Source organism: Salmo trutta, chromosome 14, assembly GCF_901001165.1.
Source record: "Salmo trutta chromosome 14, fSalTru1.1, whole genome shotgun sequence".
Classification (NCBI taxonomy): Eukaryota; Metazoa; Chordata; class Actinopteri; order Salmoniformes; family Salmonidae; genus Salmo; species Salmo trutta.
This window is the reverse complement of record NC_042970.1, coordinates 73772175-73792832: the sequence shown is the minus strand read 5'-3', so window position 1 is coordinate 73792832 and position 20658 is coordinate 73772175. Positions and strand designations below refer to the sequence as shown.

The 20658-nt window shown below is 44.9% G+C and overlaps 4 protein-coding genes across 6 annotated transcripts; 1 reads left to right on the top strand and 3 right to left on the bottom strand.

Annotated features, from left to right (window-relative positions):
• Nucleotides 1-2653: 2653 nt before the first annotated feature.
• LOC115147360 (pleckstrin homology-like domain family B member 1) lies at nt 2654-6173 on the bottom strand. Its single transcript, XM_029689570.1, has 4 exons — nt 5360-6173; nt 5122-5187; nt 4763-5007; nt 2654-4317 (listed from the first exon to the last, which is right to left on the bottom strand). The coding sequence occupies exons 1-4, from the start codon at nt 6171-6173 to the stop codon at nt 3352-3354; spliced, it is 2091 nt and encodes a 696-aa protein (XP_029545430.1). The 3' UTR covers nt 2654-3351.
• A 924-nt stretch (nt 6174-7097) lies between these two features.
• On the bottom strand, nt 7098-7946 carry LOC115147869 (GTPase IMAP family member 5-like). The gene is made up of 2 exons (XM_029690136.1): nt 7602-7946; nt 7098-7388 (listed from the first exon to the last, which is right to left on the bottom strand). Exons 1-2 carry the CDS (start codon nt 7944-7946, stop codon nt 7098-7100), a joined length of 636 nt encoding a protein of 211 aa, XP_029545996.1.
• Nucleotides 7947-11821: 3875 nt separating this feature from the next.
• On the bottom strand, nt 11822-14775 carry LOC115147358 (HMG domain-containing protein 4). Of its 3 annotated transcripts, XM_029689568.1 has the most exons (7): nt 14473-14773; nt 14079-14358; nt 13713-13893; nt 13384-13514; nt 12751-12975; nt 12232-12360; nt 11822-12143 (listed from the first exon to the last, which is right to left on the bottom strand). In XM_029689568.1, exons 3-7 carry the CDS (start codon nt 13882-13884, stop codon nt 12099-12101), a joined length of 702 nt encoding a protein of 233 aa, XP_029545428.1. In that variant the 5' UTR covers nt 13885-13893; nt 14079-14358; nt 14473-14773; the 3' UTR covers nt 11822-12098. The 3 variants fall into 3 exon arrangements, with proteins under 3 accessions (XP_029545428.1, XP_029545429.1, XP_029545427.1); XM_029689569.1 differs by lacking the exon at nt 14079-14358 and having other exon boundaries at nt 14551-14775; XM_029689567.1 differs by having other exon boundaries at nt 14079-14773.
• A 1740-nt stretch (nt 14776-16515) lies between these two features.
• Nucleotides 16516-20309, top strand: LOC115147357 (heme oxygenase). Its single transcript, XM_029689566.1, has 7 exons — nt 16516-16659; nt 16921-16969; nt 17527-17638; nt 17981-18196; nt 18647-18919; nt 19172-19289; nt 19549-20309. Exons 2-7 carry the CDS (start codon nt 16923-16925, stop codon nt 19674-19676), a joined length of 894 nt encoding a protein of 297 aa, XP_029545426.1. The 5' UTR covers nt 16516-16659; nt 16921-16922; the 3' UTR covers nt 19677-20309.
• The last annotated feature ends 349 nt before the right edge of the window (nt 20310-20658 follow it).

The window sequence follows — 20658 nt, the reverse complement described above, 5'->3', positions numbered from 1 at the left end:
TGTTGGTGGTGGGGGGGTGGAGGGTAAGGGGTTGTGGTGGAGGTGTTGGTGGTGGGGGGGTGGAGGGTAAGGGGTTGTGGTGGAGGTGTTGGTGGTGGGGGGGTGGAGGGTAAGGGGTTGTGGTGGAGGTGTTGGTGGTGGTGGGGGGGAGGGGGAGTGTAAGGGGTTGTGGTGGAGGTATTGGTGGTGGTGGGGGGGTGGAGGGTAAAGGGTTGTGGTGGAGGTGTTGGTGGTGGGAGGGGGGAGGGTAAGGGGTTGTGGTGGAGGTGTTGGGGGGGGTGGAGGGTAAGGGGTTGTGGTGGAGGTGTTGGTGGTGGTGGGGTGGGGGGGGAGGGGGGGAGAGTAAGGGTTTGTGGTGAGAAGGGTGTTGATGGTGGTGGGGGAGTCACTAGCGGTTCTGGGGGGGGGGCAGTCCCCCTGTGACAACAATTTTGGACCCCCTTGTGGCCCCCCTAAATGTGGAGTATGAAATAATTTTTACGTAACACATTTTTGCTATCGTTCTTTTTTTACATCCGTTATTAGACAGTGGCAACGATGATGATTATGAACATGGTCTTTTGCCTGCTAATGCCTGCAATGCAGTGAAGAAAACGATATGACAAAAATATCTAATGTAACTGGCCCCTCTAACAGTACAACTGGCCCCAGCTTGGCCCCCCCAGTTGAAATGGTCTAGAACCGCCACTGGTGGGGGTGGAGGGTATGGGGTGGTAAAATCATGACAGCTGTGAAACAGGACGTTTAGGTACAATTTTGTGAATGCTGACAGATAATTTCTTAGTTCGAAATGGTGGGATCTATTTGTGTCAGTAAAATTCATTATGCGTGAAATGGCGGTGGAAACGCCTTTATGCGCAAATATTGATATAACAACCATCATATGGAAGTAAACTTGGAGTCACACGATGATATGAAGTGTGGTCCTCCCCGCTACGACTCAGGAAACCATGCTGTTTATCAGCCTACAGATGAAATAAGTTATGATGAACTTCACAGGGGGGTGAAAGTGCATGTTGAGGAACTTGATGCTCCTTTCCAAAAAACGCTGTCTTATTCTGGTGACATGATGATCGATGCTTGACTGCTGTTTGACTAAATATTCTCTCTCTTAGCCATAATAATCTCATCGTGTAGACTACAGCCTACATTACCTGCACTGTGTAGCTGTTGTTGGCTAGAGCGCACGACCAGAGGAGGCACATTTGCTATTTAATGCAACAGCTTTTGTGTCACAACTATCGGTAGAGTTGAAAATGAGACGGAAACACATTGAACTTTCAATTTTTATTCAGCACATGAAACCTTAAGCGAAAAATGTATGTTTTTGTGCACTACGTCATCACGCACTGATTTCTATCCTCAAGTCAGTTTGGTGGAAACTGGTGGGAAAATGTGCAGATTGGATGGAAACCTAGTTATGGAGTAGAATAATTATTCTGATAAAGGAAAAGTAACCTTTTCATAACAGAGGCATACCAAGACAAAACAAAGGTGGTACAGCGAGGAGAGATGATAACACGAGTGAAGTGCAGAAATGGATGAAAATGCTGAAAATAATGTTAGGATGAAGTTTGAACAGTATAAAGCAATCAGAAGAGAAAGCCCCATCGAAACCACCTAGAATGTGTTTGTTGCCACCCTACCGACGGTCCTGCACTACTCATGAAGCATATTTACAACTTTTATTATAAAAAAACATAAAATACTGTCAAATACCATCATACCGTCAAAAATGTTGACGATATCGCCTCAACCCTTTCCCCCAGGTTGGCTGTGTGTCTCCAGCTATCAGGTGGCCAGGAAATGGCTCTACAGTTAGTGCTGTCTCATCTACAGCCATTAAGTTGCCTGATGGGGATACTGTGGTGCAATCAACCGCTACATGCATGGAAGAGGGGAGAGAGGGAAGGGCAAGAAAAGAGCCGGAAATAAGAGAAAATCAGCCACAAGGGCCCTCGTTCCCTCTCCCTTTCTCTCTCTCAGACCCCCCACCACACCCGGTCGTTCTGACACAACAGGAAGGACTGGTTACATAACCCTATTGCCTCTGCCTCTAGCCTCCATCTCTGACGTGCCAACCTGGCCCTGGCTCCCTCCGTGCAGGCCAACAGTGGTGCGCTCCGCGGCATTGTAGATGGGGATGGGCGTAAGCATCTGCCTGTGGTTCCAAAGGGCCAAAGGTTGCATGTTCGAATCCAGTGATATAAAGTTGTTTTTTATATTTTGTTTTAAGCCTATGCCAAACCTTAATCCTTGCATTAACCATTCAGAATGAATGCCTAACCTTAAGAATTTGGAGTTAATGCCTGAACTAAACCTCAAACACTTTGAAATTTGACGTTTGAGAAACATGGACGAACGTCTAATTCTGACGTGAGACTGTGAGTGCTTGTAGGGTGAACTACGGAGGCCCCTGAGGATCAGATCACACAGGGGAGGGGTGGGTGGTGTCCTAGACATGCTCTATCCAGTCCTACTGATACAAGAGGCCTGGAGGGTGAGGCAAAGCAGTCTGGGAAATGGAGATAATACCCCTTTCCTCTGCCTCCCCTCTGGGCTTTATTACATATTGCAGGACCAACTTTACATATTGTAACCATGAAGCCATGTTCCATCTGATAGGGGCAAATGAGGCCTTCAAACCCAACTGAATGATATTATCATGCAATGTGTTTTATTAGCATTAATAAAAGCATTAACTATATGCACAATAGTAGTTTTACATTTAAAGAAACCATGTTGAATGTAATTTGTATAATAATGATGTAGCACATGTGAGTTATTTAACAAGTCATAATTGTAACCGCTGGAAAAGAAATACAACAAAACATTAAAGTAGTCAATGAGAACCGATATTTGCTGCAAAACAACTTACACATCAGTATATGTTGTTCAATGTTACCAACATTATGTTCACAGATATACAATATACAATGTTACCAACATTGTGTTTAAGCAACAAGGCCCGAGGAGGTGTGGTATATGGCAAATATACCACGGCTAAGGGCTGTTCTTAGGCACGACGGAACGTGGTATATAGCCGTGGTATATTGGCCATATATCACAAACCCCCGAGGTGCCTTATTGCTATTATAAACTGGTTACCAACGTAATTAGAGCAGTAAAAATAAATGTTTGTCATACCCGTGGTATACGGTGTGATATACCACGGCTGTTAGCCAATCAGCATTCAGGGCTCGAACCACCCAGTTTATAATCACAGATATATACAACGTCTGCACAGTCGCAATCACCTGTGGATATATATCATAGGTAGAAACCTAGCAAATAATCTCTCATAAAATGCTGTACTGTACATCCATATCGACTTGTGCGGATCTGACTCTCTCACTCAGTTTTCAATACTTTGTCCAAGATTTCTCCCTCGATTCTCCCTGTGGCGTCTGTCTCTTCTGCTGAGTTCTTTGTCTTGCTAAACCTCCTTCTCCCCACCTCAGTGACCACAGATCCAGCAGTGGCCCCTATAGCTCCCCCTATGGGCCCTCCAAAGAACACGCCCACCACCCCACCCAGCAGTGCACCTCCAGCCGTCAGCTTGGGGACCTGACTCGCTCCCGCCCCCACCTTCTCCCACACCGAGCGAAGGAGCGACGAAGACCATGCAGAGGAGGACGAGAGAGAGGGAAGATTTTCCAATTCCATGGCGCCCACACTTTTCTCCGCCTCCTCTCTCGTTCTCTCTATCTCCTCCTCATCCACCTCTTCCTCTGTCTCTCTCAAGGGCTGCATGGAGTAGGAATGAAGTGCTTGTCTCTTCACCTCCCCTTCTCTTCCTCTCCTCTCCCTCACTATCTCCTTCTGTCTCTGTCTCACCCTATCCTCCGCCTCCTGGAAGAGAGGACAGGAGAAACACTCTCCTCCTCCCTCTCTCACCGTCTGCTCCACCTTCTCCAATAACTCCCCCACACTCCTCTTCCTCTCCTCTTCTCCTCCGCTCCCTCTCTCCATCACATGATACCGATCCCCACATCGTTTAACCAACTCCAACAAATCTCTCCTCTGGCTCGAAATATACTTCTCCACTCCTTCCACTCCCACTTTCCCGCTCTCCTTCAGCCGATCGGCGTGAGTGAAGAGGACCAGGGTGTGGGTCCGGACCGCCCCGGGACCAAAGACTTTCTCCAGGGCCCCTAGAGCCTGTAGCTCTGCCTGGGCTGGTTGGTCCACAGGGACACAGAGGATGAAGGCGTGGGGGCCAGGGGCCGAGAGGGCCACACAGGACGACAGCTGGGAACGGACCACGTCTGGAGGGTGCTCGGAGCGGAACCAGTCTGGAGTGTCCACCACTGCCACCTGGAGGGAGAGGGAGGATAAAGAAGAGGAGAAGATGATTTGTTGAGGTCTGAAATTACTGGCATGTAGCTTGTCATTTGAGGTCAATACTATATTGATTTTACTGACGCAAAAGTTCAACTTGACCCCCCATTTACTGTGAAAGTGTTTACAGTCATTAACACTATAACATTCTTAGACACAATACTTGATGGTTTTCCGTTTGAAACAAGTCAAACTGCAGATCTCAATAGAACTCAATAGACCTCAATAGACCTCAATAGAACTCTATAGACCTCAATAGAACTCTATAGACCTCAATAGAACTCTATAGACCTCAATAGAACTCTATAGACCTCAAAATAACTCAATAGACCTCAATAGAACTCAATAGAACTCATATTATTCAATGATTAAGAAAATAGAAACCCAATAAAGCTGTAATAATGATTAATCAATCACTAACCCGTCTCCCAGCGACGAGGGCCCTGCTCTTCTGACAGTCCTGAGTGACGGCTGTGGTCATGTCTGGTCGAGACACAAACTCCTCCCGGCCCAGTATGATATTACCTGCTGCACTCTTCCCCGACCCTGACCTACCCAGCAGAACCACACGCAACTCTGAGGAGGAGGAGGAGGAGGAGGAGGAGGAGGAGGAGGGTAAAGAGTAGGAGGTTGTCTTCTCTCCAATGCTGTTGATTCTGTGGCAGACTGACAAGGACAGACAGTATGTTTAGATCTCTCTCACATTTAGATGAAATGGGGAAAAGTTAAAGAACACCACAATTGATATTGTTGTGTTACACTGAGAAGTATGTGACTTACAGGTATTAACAACTTTCTGGGCTGGTTTTGCTTCGAGTTCGGACAGCTGTGACAGTATAGCGCCCTCTAGAGACAAAAATATAGAATTACAACAGAGGAGTCTAGTGAACAACCCTTCATTACCACACATTACTTTCAGTGTCATAGTAGTTTGTTTGAGCTTGGTTTGAGTAATGGACATATATATCCATACAGAAGTGTGACTAGTGGACAGTTTCCATACAAAATGGGTCTTTACCTTCAGTCAGATGGAAACTAGGGATCCTCGTGAACAGTGCTGGACCACCATTCTGGGGCTCTGTTGGCTGCTGCTGTGGTGTTGGTGTTGGTGTTGAATGAAGACAGTTAACCAAGGGTTTCACAGTCACTTTCTCTTCCATATCTTCCCCCTCTTCCCTTCTTCTCCTCTCAATCTCTTCTTCTCTTTTCCTCTCCATCTCTTCCCTTCTCCTCTTGATCTCTTCCCTCTCTTCCTCTCTTCTCCTCTCTTTAGCAAAGCTAGGCGTAACCTCTCTTTTCCTGTTTCCCCAATATCTGCGTGTCTCTGTGTTTGTGACGTGTCTAGATTCCAGTTCCCTCTCTCTCTCCCTCGCTTGTTCTTCCACCTTCTCCTTCAGTTCCCTCTCTCTCTCCCTCGCTTGTTCTTCCACCTTCTCCTTCAGTTCCCTCTCTCTCTCCCTCGCTTGTTCTTCCACCTTCTCCTTCAGTTTCCTCTCTCTCTCCCTCGCTTGTTCTTCCACCTTCTCCTTCAGTTCCCTCTCTCTCTCCCTCGCTTGTTCTTCCACCTTCTCCTTCAGTTCCCTCTCTCTCTCCCTCGCTTGTTCTTCCACCTTCTCCTTCAGTTTCCTCTCTCTCTCCCTCGCTTGTTCTTCCACCTTCTCCTTCAGTTCCCTCTCTCTCTCCCTCGCTTGTTCTTCCACCTTCTCCTTCAGTTCCCTCTCTCTCTCCCTCGCTTGTTCTTCCACCTTCTCCTTCAGTTTCCTCTCTCTCTCCCTCGCTTGTTCTTCCACCTTCTCCTTCAGTTTCCTCTCTCTCTCCCTTCTCTTCTCCATCCCATCTTTTCTTCTCTTCTCCCACTCTTCCTCTATTTTTCTCTCCATCTCTTCCTTCTCTTTCCTGCTCTTCATTATCTCATCCCTCTCTTTCTTTATCTTCTCCATCTCTTCCTTCCAGTTTTCCATCTCCTCACTCTCTTCCCCTCTCTTGATCTCTTCCCTCTCTTCCTCTCTTCTCCTCTCTATGGCAGAGTTAGGTGTAACCTCTCTTTTCTGGCTTCCCCAATATCTGCGTGTCTCTGTGTTTGTGACGTGTCTAGATTCCAGCACAGTCTCTTTCTCCTCCTTCACCTTGTACCTCTTCAGTTCCCTCTCTCTCTCCCTCGCTTGTTCTTCCACCTTCTCCTTCAGTTCCCTCTCTCTCTCCCTCGCTTGTTCTTCCACCTTCTCCTCCAGTTCCCTCTCTCTCTCCCTCGCTTGTTCTTCCACCTTCTCCTCCAGTTCCCTCTCTCTCTCCCTCGCTTGTTCTTCCACCTTCTCCTCCAGTTCCCTCTCTCGTTCCCTCGCTTGTTCTTCCACCTTCTCCTCCAGTTTCCTCTCTCTCTCCCTCGCTTGTTCTTCCACCTTCTCCTTCAGTTCCCTCTCTCTCTCCCTCGCTTGTTCTTCCACCTTCTCCTTCAGTTCCCTCTCTCTCTCCCTCGCTTGTTCTTCCACCTTCTCCTTCAGTTCCCTCTCTCGTTCCCTCGCTTGTTCTTCCATCTCTCTCTGCAGGGTGTTTTGTTGTATGTAGCATCCTCTGTTCTTTTGTACCATGTTGTCCACCTGCAATAAAGCACAGTGCCTCAAATATCAAATACCAACAGGGTGGCTATACGTATTTGCAACATTCCGTGGACATAGTAATAAAGTATTTAAAAGTGATGTGTCAATAAAGTGTGTGGGTCCTACAAATTGACAGTAGAAGCACATACAGGCACTACATCAATTGGATCCATTGTTATCATTACCATTATAAGATGGGATGGTTGTCATAGTTACCTTCTCCAGCAGCTCCCTGACCTGCTCCCTCTCCTGCGGTCGGCGGTTGTTGATGACGTGGTATTGGCCCCCACACCTGTCAATCACCTCCCTGAGCCCAGGGTCCTCTCCCTCCAGGTACTGTCCCGCCCCCCGGCCCATCAGGTAGTCTCCACAGGTGAACAGCACCAGGGTGTGTTTCAACACCCCCTCCCCAAACACCTCCTCCAGCTCAGTGGGCACTCTGCGCTCCACCTGGATCAATTAGAACCATGCAAATAGATGGTATTCATAAGCACAATGTGCATCATTAAGTCAAACAAAAGGAAATAACACAGAACATAGAGACTGTTCAAGACTCACAACACCATAGTAAAACTACATGACAAAACACCAGAGACACAATAACAAAGAAACATAGAACTTCTCTGAACAACCTCTGAACGATTAGAGAACTATTAGACTCACCTCAGTGAACTGGCCGACAGGAACCAGCAGCAGGAAGGCGTGTGGCCCCGGGGAAGCCAGCTCAAGTGCCCTCTCTGTCTCCTTCCTCACCCCAGCCTCCATGTGGCCCCCGTTCCAGTACCAGCGAGGGGCCTCCACCACAGTCAACCTCCGGCCCTCAGAGGCCCCACGCCTCAGCTGGCAAAGCCTGGGGGAAGAACCAGAGGCGAAGGGAGAGCCGGAGGAGGCCTGGCCCAGGAGGGTGTCTCCTGACAGGGTCTTGCCACAGCCGATGGTCCCTAGGAGGACCAGGCGGAGCTCTGGCTCTGGAGTTCCGGCATGGCTGCCGGGGAGGACGTCAGTCATAGCTGAAAGAGAGAGAGATTGGTTACAGATACTGAAGAGGTATTACTTACAGTATACCTGATGGTGAAGTTGATGTTCATTTACGTGAATGACTTTGTTCTCCATACCACTAGTTATCAGCATGGGAATAACATGTAAGGGTGTGTGTCTTTGTGTGTAGCCGCTGGCTTCTCTCTCACACCCAGTCTGTCTAACTGCCATGATTAACACACCTGAAAGTTAAACTGGAAATGTGGGCTGGGTTGCCTCCTGTCTTAACCTAGGTCAGTCATCCTATGACAATTATAATTCAAAAGATAATCCAGAAGAGATGTTACAAATAAATGCTTACTGTCAGTGAACATCGTTGAAGTTGTGTGTCTGGTGTGTGTATCTATCTTTCAATTGTAATGTGCATATCAGAAATGCAAAGATTCAAGTTACAGGTGAGGTATTTTTGGTGTTCACTGATCTACCTATGTAGTGTCAATCTTTCCCTCCTCCTCTATTCTCTCTGTTCTCTCCCCATCTCTCTTTCCTTGTGTGTGTGTATGCATCATGTGCATGGGTGACCAATTTCCAGCCACACCCCCACCCCCCTGCCAGGCCTGTCCAACTACATACCCCTGCCAGGCCTGTCCAACTACATACCCCTGCCAGGCCTGTCCAACTACATACCCCTGCCAGGCCTGTCCAACTACATACCCCTGCCAGGCCTGTCCAACTACATACCCCTGCCAGGCCTGTCCAACTACATACCCCTGCCAGGACTGTCCAACTACATACCCCTGCCAGGCCTGTCCAACTACATACCCCTGCCAGGCCTGTCCAACTACATACCCCTGCCAGGACTGTCCAACTACATACCCCTGCCAGGCCTGTCCAACTACATACCCCTGCCAGGCCTGTCCAACTACATACCCCTGCCAGGCCTGTCCAACTACATACCCCTGCCAGGACTGTCCAACTACATACCCCTGCCAGGCCTGTCCAACTACATACCCCTGCCAGGACTGTCCAACTACATACCCCTGCCAGGCCTGTCCAACTACATACCCCTGCCAGGCCTGTCCAACTACATACCCCTGCCAGGCCTGTCCAACTACATTATGTTTAGAACAGCGTATGGAGCAGTACTCAAACACAAAATGTACACTGCATGCTCATAGTAACAGAACATAAAAAACGTACAAACAGTACGACATATACAGCATGTAGGACTACTTCAGTTAGATACGCCCCGACAACATGTTGTTTATAACCACAGATGACCATATCCTGTCAACTCTTAACTCCTATTCTCCTAGCAGCGAAAGAAGAAGAAATTCAAGGTGTTTAAATACCTTATATTCCATGATATGTTTAGTTTTAAGAACCCCCCCTTGACCTACATACACAATACACACATCAACCAACTAAATCTACTGAGGTGTCACCCTTACCCAGATGGGAGTTTGTTGGAGTGGGTTGCTGGGTTTTCTGTCTGTATCCCTGTACTTCTTCTCCTTCCTTCTCTCAGATGAACCCAATCGCTTTGAACCGACTTGTCTCTTCTATACAACCCTTCTCACCTCTATCAGTCTGTTATGGCAACATCTATCCTTCCTCATCTACCTCTAAATACGGCCAAACTACATGGATAAAGGAGTGTCAGTATCAGTGAGTCACCTGTCTACCTAGTACACACTCCCTTTCTCTGTCACACGCACGCTGAAACACACCAACATTCTCTGGCTCTATTGTTCAGAGGCTACCAGGTATTCCGTGGAGAGGCGGAGGTTTAAACAGTGACACTCATGCCAAACTTTCATCACAGCCAATGAGGGGTACATGGGTGGTGATGGCCTACGATGGAGAGAGTGGGTAACAATCTACAGTACCAGTCAAAAGTTTGGACACCTCATTCAAGAGTTTTTCTTTATTTTTACTATTTTCTCCAATGTAGAATAATAGTGGACATCAAAACCACCAAATAACACATACATAATCATGTAGTAACCAAAAAGTGTTAAACAAATCAAAACATATAGCCACCTTGATGACAGGTTTGCACTCTTGGCATTCTCTCAACCAGCTTCATAAGGAATGCTTTTCCAACAGTCTTGAATGAGTTCCCACATGTGCTGAGCATTTGTTGGCTGCTTTTTCTTCACTCTGCGTTCCAACTCATCCCAATCCATCTCAGTTGGGTTGAGGTTGGGTGATTGTGGAGGCCAGGTCATATGATGCAGCACTCCATCACTCTCTTTCTTGGTCAAATAGCCCTTACACAGCCTGGATGTGTGTTTGGGGTCATTGTCCTGTTGCTTCACGGTGGGAACCACACATGCGGAGATCATCCGTTCACCTACTCAGCGTCTCACAAAGACACGGCGGCTGGAACCAAACATCTCAAATTTGGACTCATCAGACCAAAGGACAGATTTCCACTGGTCTAATGTCCATTGCTCGTGTTTCTTGGCCCAAGCAAGTCTCTTCTTCTTATTGGTGTCCTTTAGTAGTGGTTTCTTTGCAGCAATTCGACCGTGAAGACCTGATTCACACAGTCTCCTCTGAACAGTTGATGTTGATATGTCTGTTACTTGAACTCTGTGAAGCATTTATTTGGGCTGCAATTTCTGAGGCTGGTAACTCTAATGAACTTATCCTCTGCAGCAGAGGTAAATATGGGTCTTCCATTCCTGTGGTGGTCCTCATGAGAGCCAGTTTCATCATAGCACTTGATGGTTTTTGTGACTGCACTTGAAGAAACTTTCAAAGTTGTTGAAATTTTCCAGATTGACTGACCTTCTTGTCTTAAAGTAGTGATGGACTGTCATTTCTCTTTGATTATTTGAGCTGTTCTTGCCATAATATGGACTTGGGCTATCTTCTGTATACCACCCCTACCTTGTCACAACACAACTGATAGGTTCAAACGCATTAAGGAAAGAAATTCCAGAAATTAACTTTTAACAAGGCAGGTAAGGGTGCGGCTAGAGGTTCTTTACCAGTCGGTCATCAGATTTGCCACCAATGCTCCTTACAGGAAACATCACTGCACTCTATACTCTTCTGTAAACTGGTCATCTCTGTATACCCGTCGCAAGACCCACTGGTTGATGCTTATTTACAAAACCCTCTTAGGCCTCACTCCCCCCTATCTGAGATACCTATTGCAGCCCTCATCCTCCACATACAACACCCGTTCTGCCAGTCACATTCTGTTAATCAAGGCAAAGGGTAGAAACCTTGAAGAATCTCAAATATATTTTGATTTAAAACTTTTTGGGTTACTACATGATTCCATGTGTTATTTCAGTTTAGTCTTCACTATTATTCCACAATATAGTAAAATAGTAAATAAAGAAAAAGGCCGGAATGAGTCCAAACTTTTGACTGGTACTGTATATGTGATGGTACATTATGAGCTAGATTAGTTGTACAGGGATGGTTGAACATCTGGGGCGTGCCCAGCAGGATGCAACATTTTGGAATGTTCAGAGAAATAGGCTATGTAGAACAAACATGCCTCTTTGACATGTAAAACAAGGAATCACATTGGCTCTATTCATGGCATTTCTAGTCGATCTGCAACATTCAACAACTTCTGGCAAATGAACGTGGCCCTGGAAAATTATACCCAAGTAACAAGATACCCACTGCAGTGTTTCACAGTTCTAGACCCAAACCAGAAGAAGCACTCCAGCGCCTCCGGCATTGTCTGACATATCCAGTCAGTCTAAAACTATGTGGCCGTTGTGAGAACAGACACTGACAGTCTTACGTGATGAGTCAGAGCTCAAGAAGTGGAAATGATTCTCTTAAATAATCAAAGTATTTAATCTGGAACAATAATTCAAGAACCGTTGATTAGAAGCTCTTGCCAAGCCAAGTTAGAAAAATATCAAAACGAGTGCATGAACAAAACACGTTTTAATTGAACAAATAAAACAATGAAACTAAACAAATGGTTTATCTTTCAAAATTCAATATGAACCCAGATAACTTTGGACACAGGTAAAGTAGAGTGCTCCGTGCAGATTGGGACGTTCGCGTAAGCCCCTCTTAAAACAAATGGCTTATTTTTCCCCCATCCCTTCAAAAGGCCCCAAACAGACAGGAAGGAACATCTTTTCAAAGTATGACAACTTCCTGCTTGCCCTGGTTAAGGCTCTTCTCATCAGACAGACTTCACAAACCAGGCATCACATAGGCAATGTTGTCCAGAGTCTTTGCCTAGAAGAAAGACAGGGATAATAGAAGAAGTTGGTGGTGAGAGTCCTAATCATTTGACAGCTACAGAATGTGTGTGTGTAAGCCTCACCAGTGTGTGTGTGTGTGAAGGGCAGCTGCGTAGCTCAGGGACCAGAGAGGTGAGACAGGCCAGGGGAGCCAGGGCACACAGTAGAGAGTCCAGTAACACAGACAGACTACCTGACACTGCCATCATCTCCTAGAGAGAGAGAGAACAAGAGAGAGAGAGAGAACAAGAGAGAGGAGAGAGAGAACAAGAGAGAGAGAACGAGAGAGAACAAGAGAGAGAGAACAAGAGAGAGAGAACAAGAGAGAGAGAACAAGAGAGAGAGAGAACAAGAGAGAGAGAGAACAAGAGAGAGAGAACAGAGAGAGAGAACAAGAGAGAGAGAACGAGAGAGAAAACGAGAGAGAGAAAGAGACACAGAAATAAAGGGAGCGTCAGGGCGAAAGAGAGAGTGTTAGAAACAGACAGACCGATTCATCAAACTATCAGCAATTTCAATCAAACAATGCTTGCATTACATGTCCGTATTCAGTAGCCTTTCAGTGTGAGGACAACGAAGCCAACAGTGTTCAACCAGCCCACCTTAGTTCCCTGAAGCCGGTGGCCAATGTGAGACAGGGATTCCCCCAGCAGCTGTAGGTGGGCTGCCGCGTTCACTGGGTCTACCTCAGGCCCTGTCAACATGGGTGAGTCTGTTGCCTCAGGGGTCATGAGACTGCAACTAGCTGTAGAGGCCTCTGCTCTTATCTCGTTCTGCTGGTCATCCATGTACATCCAGAACGATGGCATGGTAGACTCCTCCCTACTCTGGAAGAGGAGCGGGAAAAAGAAACGAGGGATGAGTAAGAAGCAGAAAAGATCAGTGGAAGGAAACTTACCAAGCACTGCCCTCTGCTGTCCATTTTACACAATAACACCTAGAAGCTGCACTTTTAGACAGATCTAGGATCAGTACACCCTCCCTATATCCTTAACATTAATCACTAGTGGGGAAATGCTAGACATAACTTAGGTCAGTGTCTCGAGGGCAACTTGGTCTTACTCTTAATATCTACAGAAAGAGGCCTTAGTCCCCAGGTGAATCTCAATTGTATTTTTGTTGATTCCTTGTATCCTCTCTCCTTGACTCCTTCTTAAACCTCATTAGAGGAAAACGTCTGAGGCTGCAAGGAATCAAGGACATAAAATGGAGACTCACCCCACCTATTCACTCACTTCCTCAATTCTCTCCCCCTCTGTCAACCATTCGTCTGGTGATTCACAGGTCTGGGGGTCGTACTGGTGATGGGAGAGAAAATACAACTCCGGTCCAGCACTGCCATTGGTCCAACTGTGGGTGTGGTCACCTGTAGAGAGTACGGAAAGGATGCAGCACCTATGAGATTGAGCCAAAATTACAGGGAGACTTCCGTCCCAAATGGCACCCTATTCCTTACATAGTGCTCTAGTTTTGACCATGGTCAAAAGTAGTGCACTATGTAGGGAATAGGGTGCCATTGCTCCAAATTTCATAGTCACGCTCACTATGTAGCCACGTTCCAAACCTGAATGTCTCCTCTTCTTCTTGTATGACTTCTTGCATTTGCGTTCTTTGACAAGTTGTTCCTCGTCCGCCACGAGGTCATCATCCTCATCCTCCTCTCTCAGGAAATCTTTGTAGGATCTTTTCTTCTCTCTCTGACTGCGGCTGGTCACAAGGCCCACCTCTCCCTCCATCTTCTACACCTGGGAAAGAGAGGCAGTAATATAGACATCAAAATCGATGCACATTACATGATAAAATGTATAGGTTCAAATATACTGAATAGACTACTATTGCAAAGAATCTGCTGTGGCACACTGGCAAGAATATGCATTTGAACCTCCTAAAAGGTGCATTCTACCACCTCTAAACAAACACTCTTGCCTACCTGCTCCGCACAAATGTAAACGCAGTACGGAGGTGGCTACGTTGCTCAACAGCTCGCGGTTTCTTCGATTATTAAATAGCTATGTGTTTTTCAACAACGAATTGGTAGCCGATCAAGATAGCTCCGTTTTGGCTTTCCGATGTGTCGACAAAGAACTGATGGACCATCTCCAAACTTCACCCACCGCTTGTCGCCATCTTTGAAGAGTTCAAAGTTTGCTGCGCTGGATAACGCACCCGGTGGGTGGAGGCGCGTGGTTTACGTAAAATGAGACATTGGCCTATACTTTTCATAGGGTAACAATAAAGTATTATTGGTGAAAGTATTATTTGCAAAACACTGCAATGTATGTTACAATTTTGCCGTGTGATAAAAATCATATGTTTTTACTCACAGACTGTCAGGCTAGCCTACTCTACTCAATTTATGGGTGATAAATCGTTGCTCCATAATTTCCTGAATTTGAAGTCACCTTCGCTGGCTGATGATTTTAACACCATTGGAATGCGAGTCCCTTCTGGTACAAGTTCCGCGGACTCATGTTCAGGAAATGGTCGAATCGTTCTCACCCCATTTGCTCCCCCTTCCCTCACGTCCACATAGTCGCTGAATCACGGTAAGCGTTCAAAGCAATATTTTTTATCGCTGACTGCTTCGGCATGAAAATCACGTCCTAAACGTTTATGGCCAATTATTTTATTGCTACAATTTGGCACACCAGTTATACGCAATCTATATATTTGGCTGCATTGTTGCAGACTTGCAGGTTGCAACAAAGTTACAGTTATGGATTATTCTCCATTAAATAAATGAATCTTTAAACCAAATCTTATTGCATCAAAATCGAATAATTATACCCTTATAAACCATATTAACAATATCATTCATATATGAATCATCAACTGATATTAGACCTAAGAGGGAATTAAATAGTAATAGCAGTATGTGATACATCATTGCCAAAGTGCCACTGCCATTTCCAGGCCTGATTGAGTGCTTTGTTGTGACAGAGAGAGGGAGATTGAATTTGGCAGTCAGAGATAAGTCAAACAGCATAGCAGCACACTGTGTGTACAGAAACAGTGGAGAGTATTTAGGTTACACTGTTAACAATTAAACCAACAGGTTTGTATTAATCTCTCTTTACCCATTTTAATTGAATGGTTGCAGGTAGAATCTTTTTGGTTCCAAGTAGGCTAGAACCCTTTTGGGTTCCATGTAGATCCCTTTCCATAGAGGGTTCTACATGGAACCCAAAGGTGTTCTACCTGGAACCAAAAAGGGTTCTACCTGCAACCAAAAAAAGGTTATCCAATGAGGACAGCCGAAGAACCCTTTTGGAACCCTTTGTTCTAAGAGTGTATTTGGACTGTGGACTTCAAGTTCACTGTGTCTGTGACTCTGTCTTATTTTAGCTAGACATTGCACTTGAACATCAGGAGAGTGCAATGTCAGCGAGTACATTATGAAATGTTGCTATGTATCAGCAAGTAATGACACATAAACCACAATGTGATTTGTACATTGGGTAATTGTTCATACCTCTTCTGCATTTAGTGTTGGGGAATTTACAGTATTTCACGAGATTATGGAAAATGTATTCAATCACATGTATTTCATTACCTTTTTTAAAAAATATTTATAATACATATGTATATATATATATATAATGGACAGTAAACCGTACATAATTGACCCACAAAGAGCCAACTAGTGAACTTCAAGTAGCAAACTTGAATCATCAAACATTAGATTACTACCACTTCTTGACAAAACACACCATAGTCATGTGATTGTGTTGTGTAGTTTACACAGAGTCCGGATTTCAACACTCCTCCCTCTGCTCCCCAGAGTGCTGAAGTTACACTGTCATGTTTAGTTAGTGCTGACTTCTGATCCCTCCTCCACCATTCCAGTTGTTCCTAAAGTTGCTCTGTCATGATTAGTCCTAGTCCCTCCATACTCCCCAGTTGTCCACTGCTATTCCCTCACTCCTCCCTCTTCTTTCCAAGGTGGTAATAAAGTTAGTCATGTTTACTCTTGGTCCCCCCTCCCTCCAGTTTCCATTTATATTCCTAAAGTTGCGCTGTCATGTTAAACGCTGGTCCCTCCCTCCAGTTTTCGATTTATGTTCCTAAAGTTGCCCTGTCATGTTAAGCATTGGGCCCTCCTCCCTCCAGTTTTCCATTTCTATCCCTAAAGTTGCCTTGTCATGTTAAGCGCGGGTCCCTCCTCCCTGCAGTTTTCCATTACTAGTATTCCTAAAGTTGCCCTGTCATGTTTAGTCCTAGTCCCTCCCTCCACAATGTTCCCATAGCTGTTCCTAGCAGAGCTGTTGTTGAGTCAGGTTTACTGCTTCCTGTTTCTCTCAGCTCAGCTAACCCGTGAAAGAGAAGAAGGGAGGGAGGGAGGGAGGGAGGGAGGAGGGGAGGACAGTATAAAGAGAGGTAGAGACCGGAGAGGAGGCACACAAAGTAAGGATTGTACACTTAGGGAGAAAGAGAGAGAAGGAGAAGACAGTCTCTCATTGTGGGAATATAACAACAAAGAAAGGACCAACTATTGTAGAACTTGTGAACTGGTGAGTGAAAAAACTGATTTACAATTTCACTTTTGTGCCATTTCTGGGTTATAACTTTCAGTCATAACTTTCTATAACAACTGGCATTGCAATTCCTGTTTGGGTCATATAGACAACATGCAAGTATCTGATGTGTGATCATTTTAAAGGCTTATTATCAACATACATATCATGTTTATATGGTATACTGTGTTATAGATCATACTGTATGACACCGTATTACCTCAGTCATACTGATGGTTTTCTCTGTTGTAAATACAGATATGGAGACAGAGAAGAAGATGCAGACACAAGTGGAGCACACAGACAGGTATTGTTACAGCCAGCAGTATGCATGCTACTGATTTCTGTGTTTTGACTTAACTTAGCACACAGTTAACATACACTGTCTCTGCTTGCCTCTACCAAGCATATGAAGATCTCAGACAAACTAAAATGTTTCTTGTGTTAGTAAGTGTCTTATAAACATGCTGCTTTTGCAAGAGACAGTGTTTCATGGGGTGTTCTTCTGAGTAGGTGTCTATTGCTCTGATCTACCTGCTGTCACCTGCAGTATCTTATCTTCATTAGCAGTTAGCCTCTATCGATAGACCTGTGTTGGTTTTGCACCTTTAAGTGATATGTCACCCAGCTGTTCTATACGTCAGTGGGCATTCCCCCTCTCATCCTTCTGTCAATCATCACTCAGTGTGTGAACTGGGTCATGTATGCTCAGTGTGTAAGACAGTCTTTATCACAGGTTGAAAACAGAAGTTAACATGACCCCCCCATCTCTCTCTCTCTCCGTTTGTGAACAGTACAGTAATGGTGGGACTTTACAGGTTGAATACAGGGGTTCATGTGTTTTCCTCTCTCTCTCTCCCACAGTGATCTGTCTGAGCAGATTAAAGCTGTAACCAAGGACAGCCATGTCAGAGCAGAGAACACTGAGTTGATGCTGGCCTACCAGAGAGGAAACGTCAGTCTGCCACAGTACAAGGTAATCAATCAATAACATATCATTAATAAAGACAAAGATGAGTCTTCATCTATTCATCTCTCTGTTTAAACCTCTGCTGCATGTTAGTAAATGGAGATACTAGCAAGTACAACGTAATTAGTCTTGTGATTCCCTATCTACGCTGTAATTCCCATCAGTTGATCTGAATCTTCAGTGTGGACATGCAACATTTTTCAAGCTGGAGCGCCGTGCATCATCATGCTGCGTCCTTCTATCATGTACTGCTATAAACTGTTGTGGGTCAAGGTACTGTATTTTGTGTGTAATGGAAGTATTGAGACTAACCCAAGTTTATATCCTTTTCTTATCTCCTTTCCTCAGCTTCTCCTGTGCTCCCTCTATGAGATCTATCAAGCACTAGAGGAAGCTCTGGACAACAACTCCAACCACCCGAGTGTCGCGCCTATATACTTCCCCCTGGAACTAGCACGGCTGGAGTCAGTGGAGAGAGACCTGGAGCATTTCTATGGGCAGGACTGGAGAGAGAAGATTGTTGTACCGGCTGCCACTAAAATCTATGCCCATAGACTCAGACAGGTGTGTATTAAACTGGACTGGTCTGGAAACTAACCTACCAGCTACTGTGGAAGTTGAATCGTACCATAATGCTTTATAACAGGGTTTTCCAAACTCGGTCCTGGGGTCTCCTCTGGGTGCATATTTTAGTTTTTGCCCTAGCACCACACAGCTGATTCAAATAACTATCTCATCATAAAAATGTGATTATTGGAATCATCTGTGTAGTGCTGGGGCAAAAACTAAACGTGTACCCTAGCTGGGCCCCAGGACCGAGTTTAGGAAACCCTGCCTTATGGAACCATGAAGGGGGCAAATGAGGGTTTCAAAAATCCAATGTAAATTCAGCCAAACGTTAGAAGTTGAGACAATTTTTTAAAAGAATTTGGTTACTTGGAATGGGTTTATAGTGCATTCACACCTGTACTGTACTGACTCTCTCTTTCTCTCTTTCTCTCCTTCCCTCTACAGATCGGCAAAGACAACCCTGAGTACCTAGTGGCACACGCATACACCCGCTACCTCGGCGACCTATCTGGCGGACAAGTCCTTGGCCGCATTACCCAGAAGTCTCTGGGGCTGAAGGGTGGCGAGGGTCTGTCGTTCTTTTCCTTCCCGGGCGTGAGCAGCCCCAACCTGTTCAAACAGCTGTACAGGAGTAGAATGAACAGCATAGAGCTGGAGGAGGAGGAGAGGAAAGGAATGCTGCAGGAGGCTGTCAGAGCCTTCGAGTTGAACATCCAGGTGAGGAGGAGAGGAGTGGAGGAGGAGGAGAGGAGTGGAGGATGAGGTGGTTGGGGAGATGGGGGGGATGACAAGGAATAGGGAAACGGGACAGCCATGGTTTAGGGGTGATATAAGGTTAGATATTAGGGTTGGTGTTCAACTATAAGCTAAGTGAGAGCCATTTAGTTTTTTTTGAGGAGCTTCTTGGTTCTTCGTACATAAGATGACTGACTTTTGACTGATGTTGTCTTGCCTCTGTCTGTGATGCAGGTCTTTGACGATCTTCAGAAGATGGTGTCTGTGACAGAGAGGGAAAGTGAGCTCATGCATACGACAACCAGAAATAGATGCACAAGACACACGTCAACGCACTCCAAACTGGCTGATGGTAAGTTACACACACTCTCACACACACACACACTCACACACACACACACACACACACACACACACACACACACACACACACACACACACACACACACACACACACACACACACACACACACACACACACACACACACACACAGACACACACAAACACGCAGACACACACACTGGTTGAATATGATGACGGTGATATTTAGTACATATGCAGTTAGTGTGTTAGATAATACTAATCATTCCTCCTTTCCTTTTTTCTCAGGAGAGAAAGTGACGGCTAGATCCCTTCAGATCCAGACCAGTCTGGTCAACGCATCACCCTTCTTCAGAATGGTGCTGGGGATCTGTGTAGCCCTGGCAACGGTTGGCATGGGAATCTATGCTTTCTAAAGTTGTAAAGAAGTGTTTTCAGCAAAGTTGTATCCGTCCATAACAGAAGATTACCCTAGACCTAGATGATGTTGGGAGTATTTTTGTACTTTAAAAGACCTTAAAGAGGATGAAGGACCCCATATTTTACAATGTTGTGATCAACAAATAGTTTTAAATAGTTTTAAAAGGTGTTAAAAAACAAAATACTGTACATAAGTAAGTAATAACTTAGTAATATATATTCTTGTAGTTCCTGTGTTGTATGTAGCCACATTAAACTATGAGTTAGGATGTGAATGATACTGATACATGTCCATGTGTCAGACTGGCAGTACTGACTCAATGTACCAGTATAAAATCACTAGTACACTAGTAATAGACTAGTACTCCTGAACATTTTGTGAAATCTCTGTATCTTTTATCAATGTCACTGTGAAAATGAGAGCAAAATGAATTCTATCCTCTTTCATTTACAATCTCAAGATTTAGCAATTACTACTGTAATATTTCCACGTGTCGAAAATCCATTTTTGTAAAGTCAGTTATACTGTTTGTGAAATTTGTTCAACAAAAATATTTGTATATATTGTATATATTTGTACATTTTTTAATAAAAGAGTATACCATATGGGGTATAAAATGCACAGATAATTTCTTCATCGTCTACATTATTTAAAATCCTTTCCTCTATCAACATCCAACCACAGAGTAACGAATAGATTGAACATGTACTTTTATCTCAATCAGTGTGCATAAAAAAGTTAAATTAATATACTTTAAAATGAAGAAAGCAACAATAAAATAGGAATAAAAAAATACAAATATCAGGCTGTTACAGTTCCGTTCTAGTAGGAATCTTGTGGGGTTTCTAATTAGAAATGCCAAGGCCAAAAATCCCATCATTCTATTTCCCAAATAATAACAGACTAATTAAATAACAATGTCAGGCTGTTAGAATTGTCTTCTAATGTATGAGTCTTGTGGTGGTAATAGGCTTTAG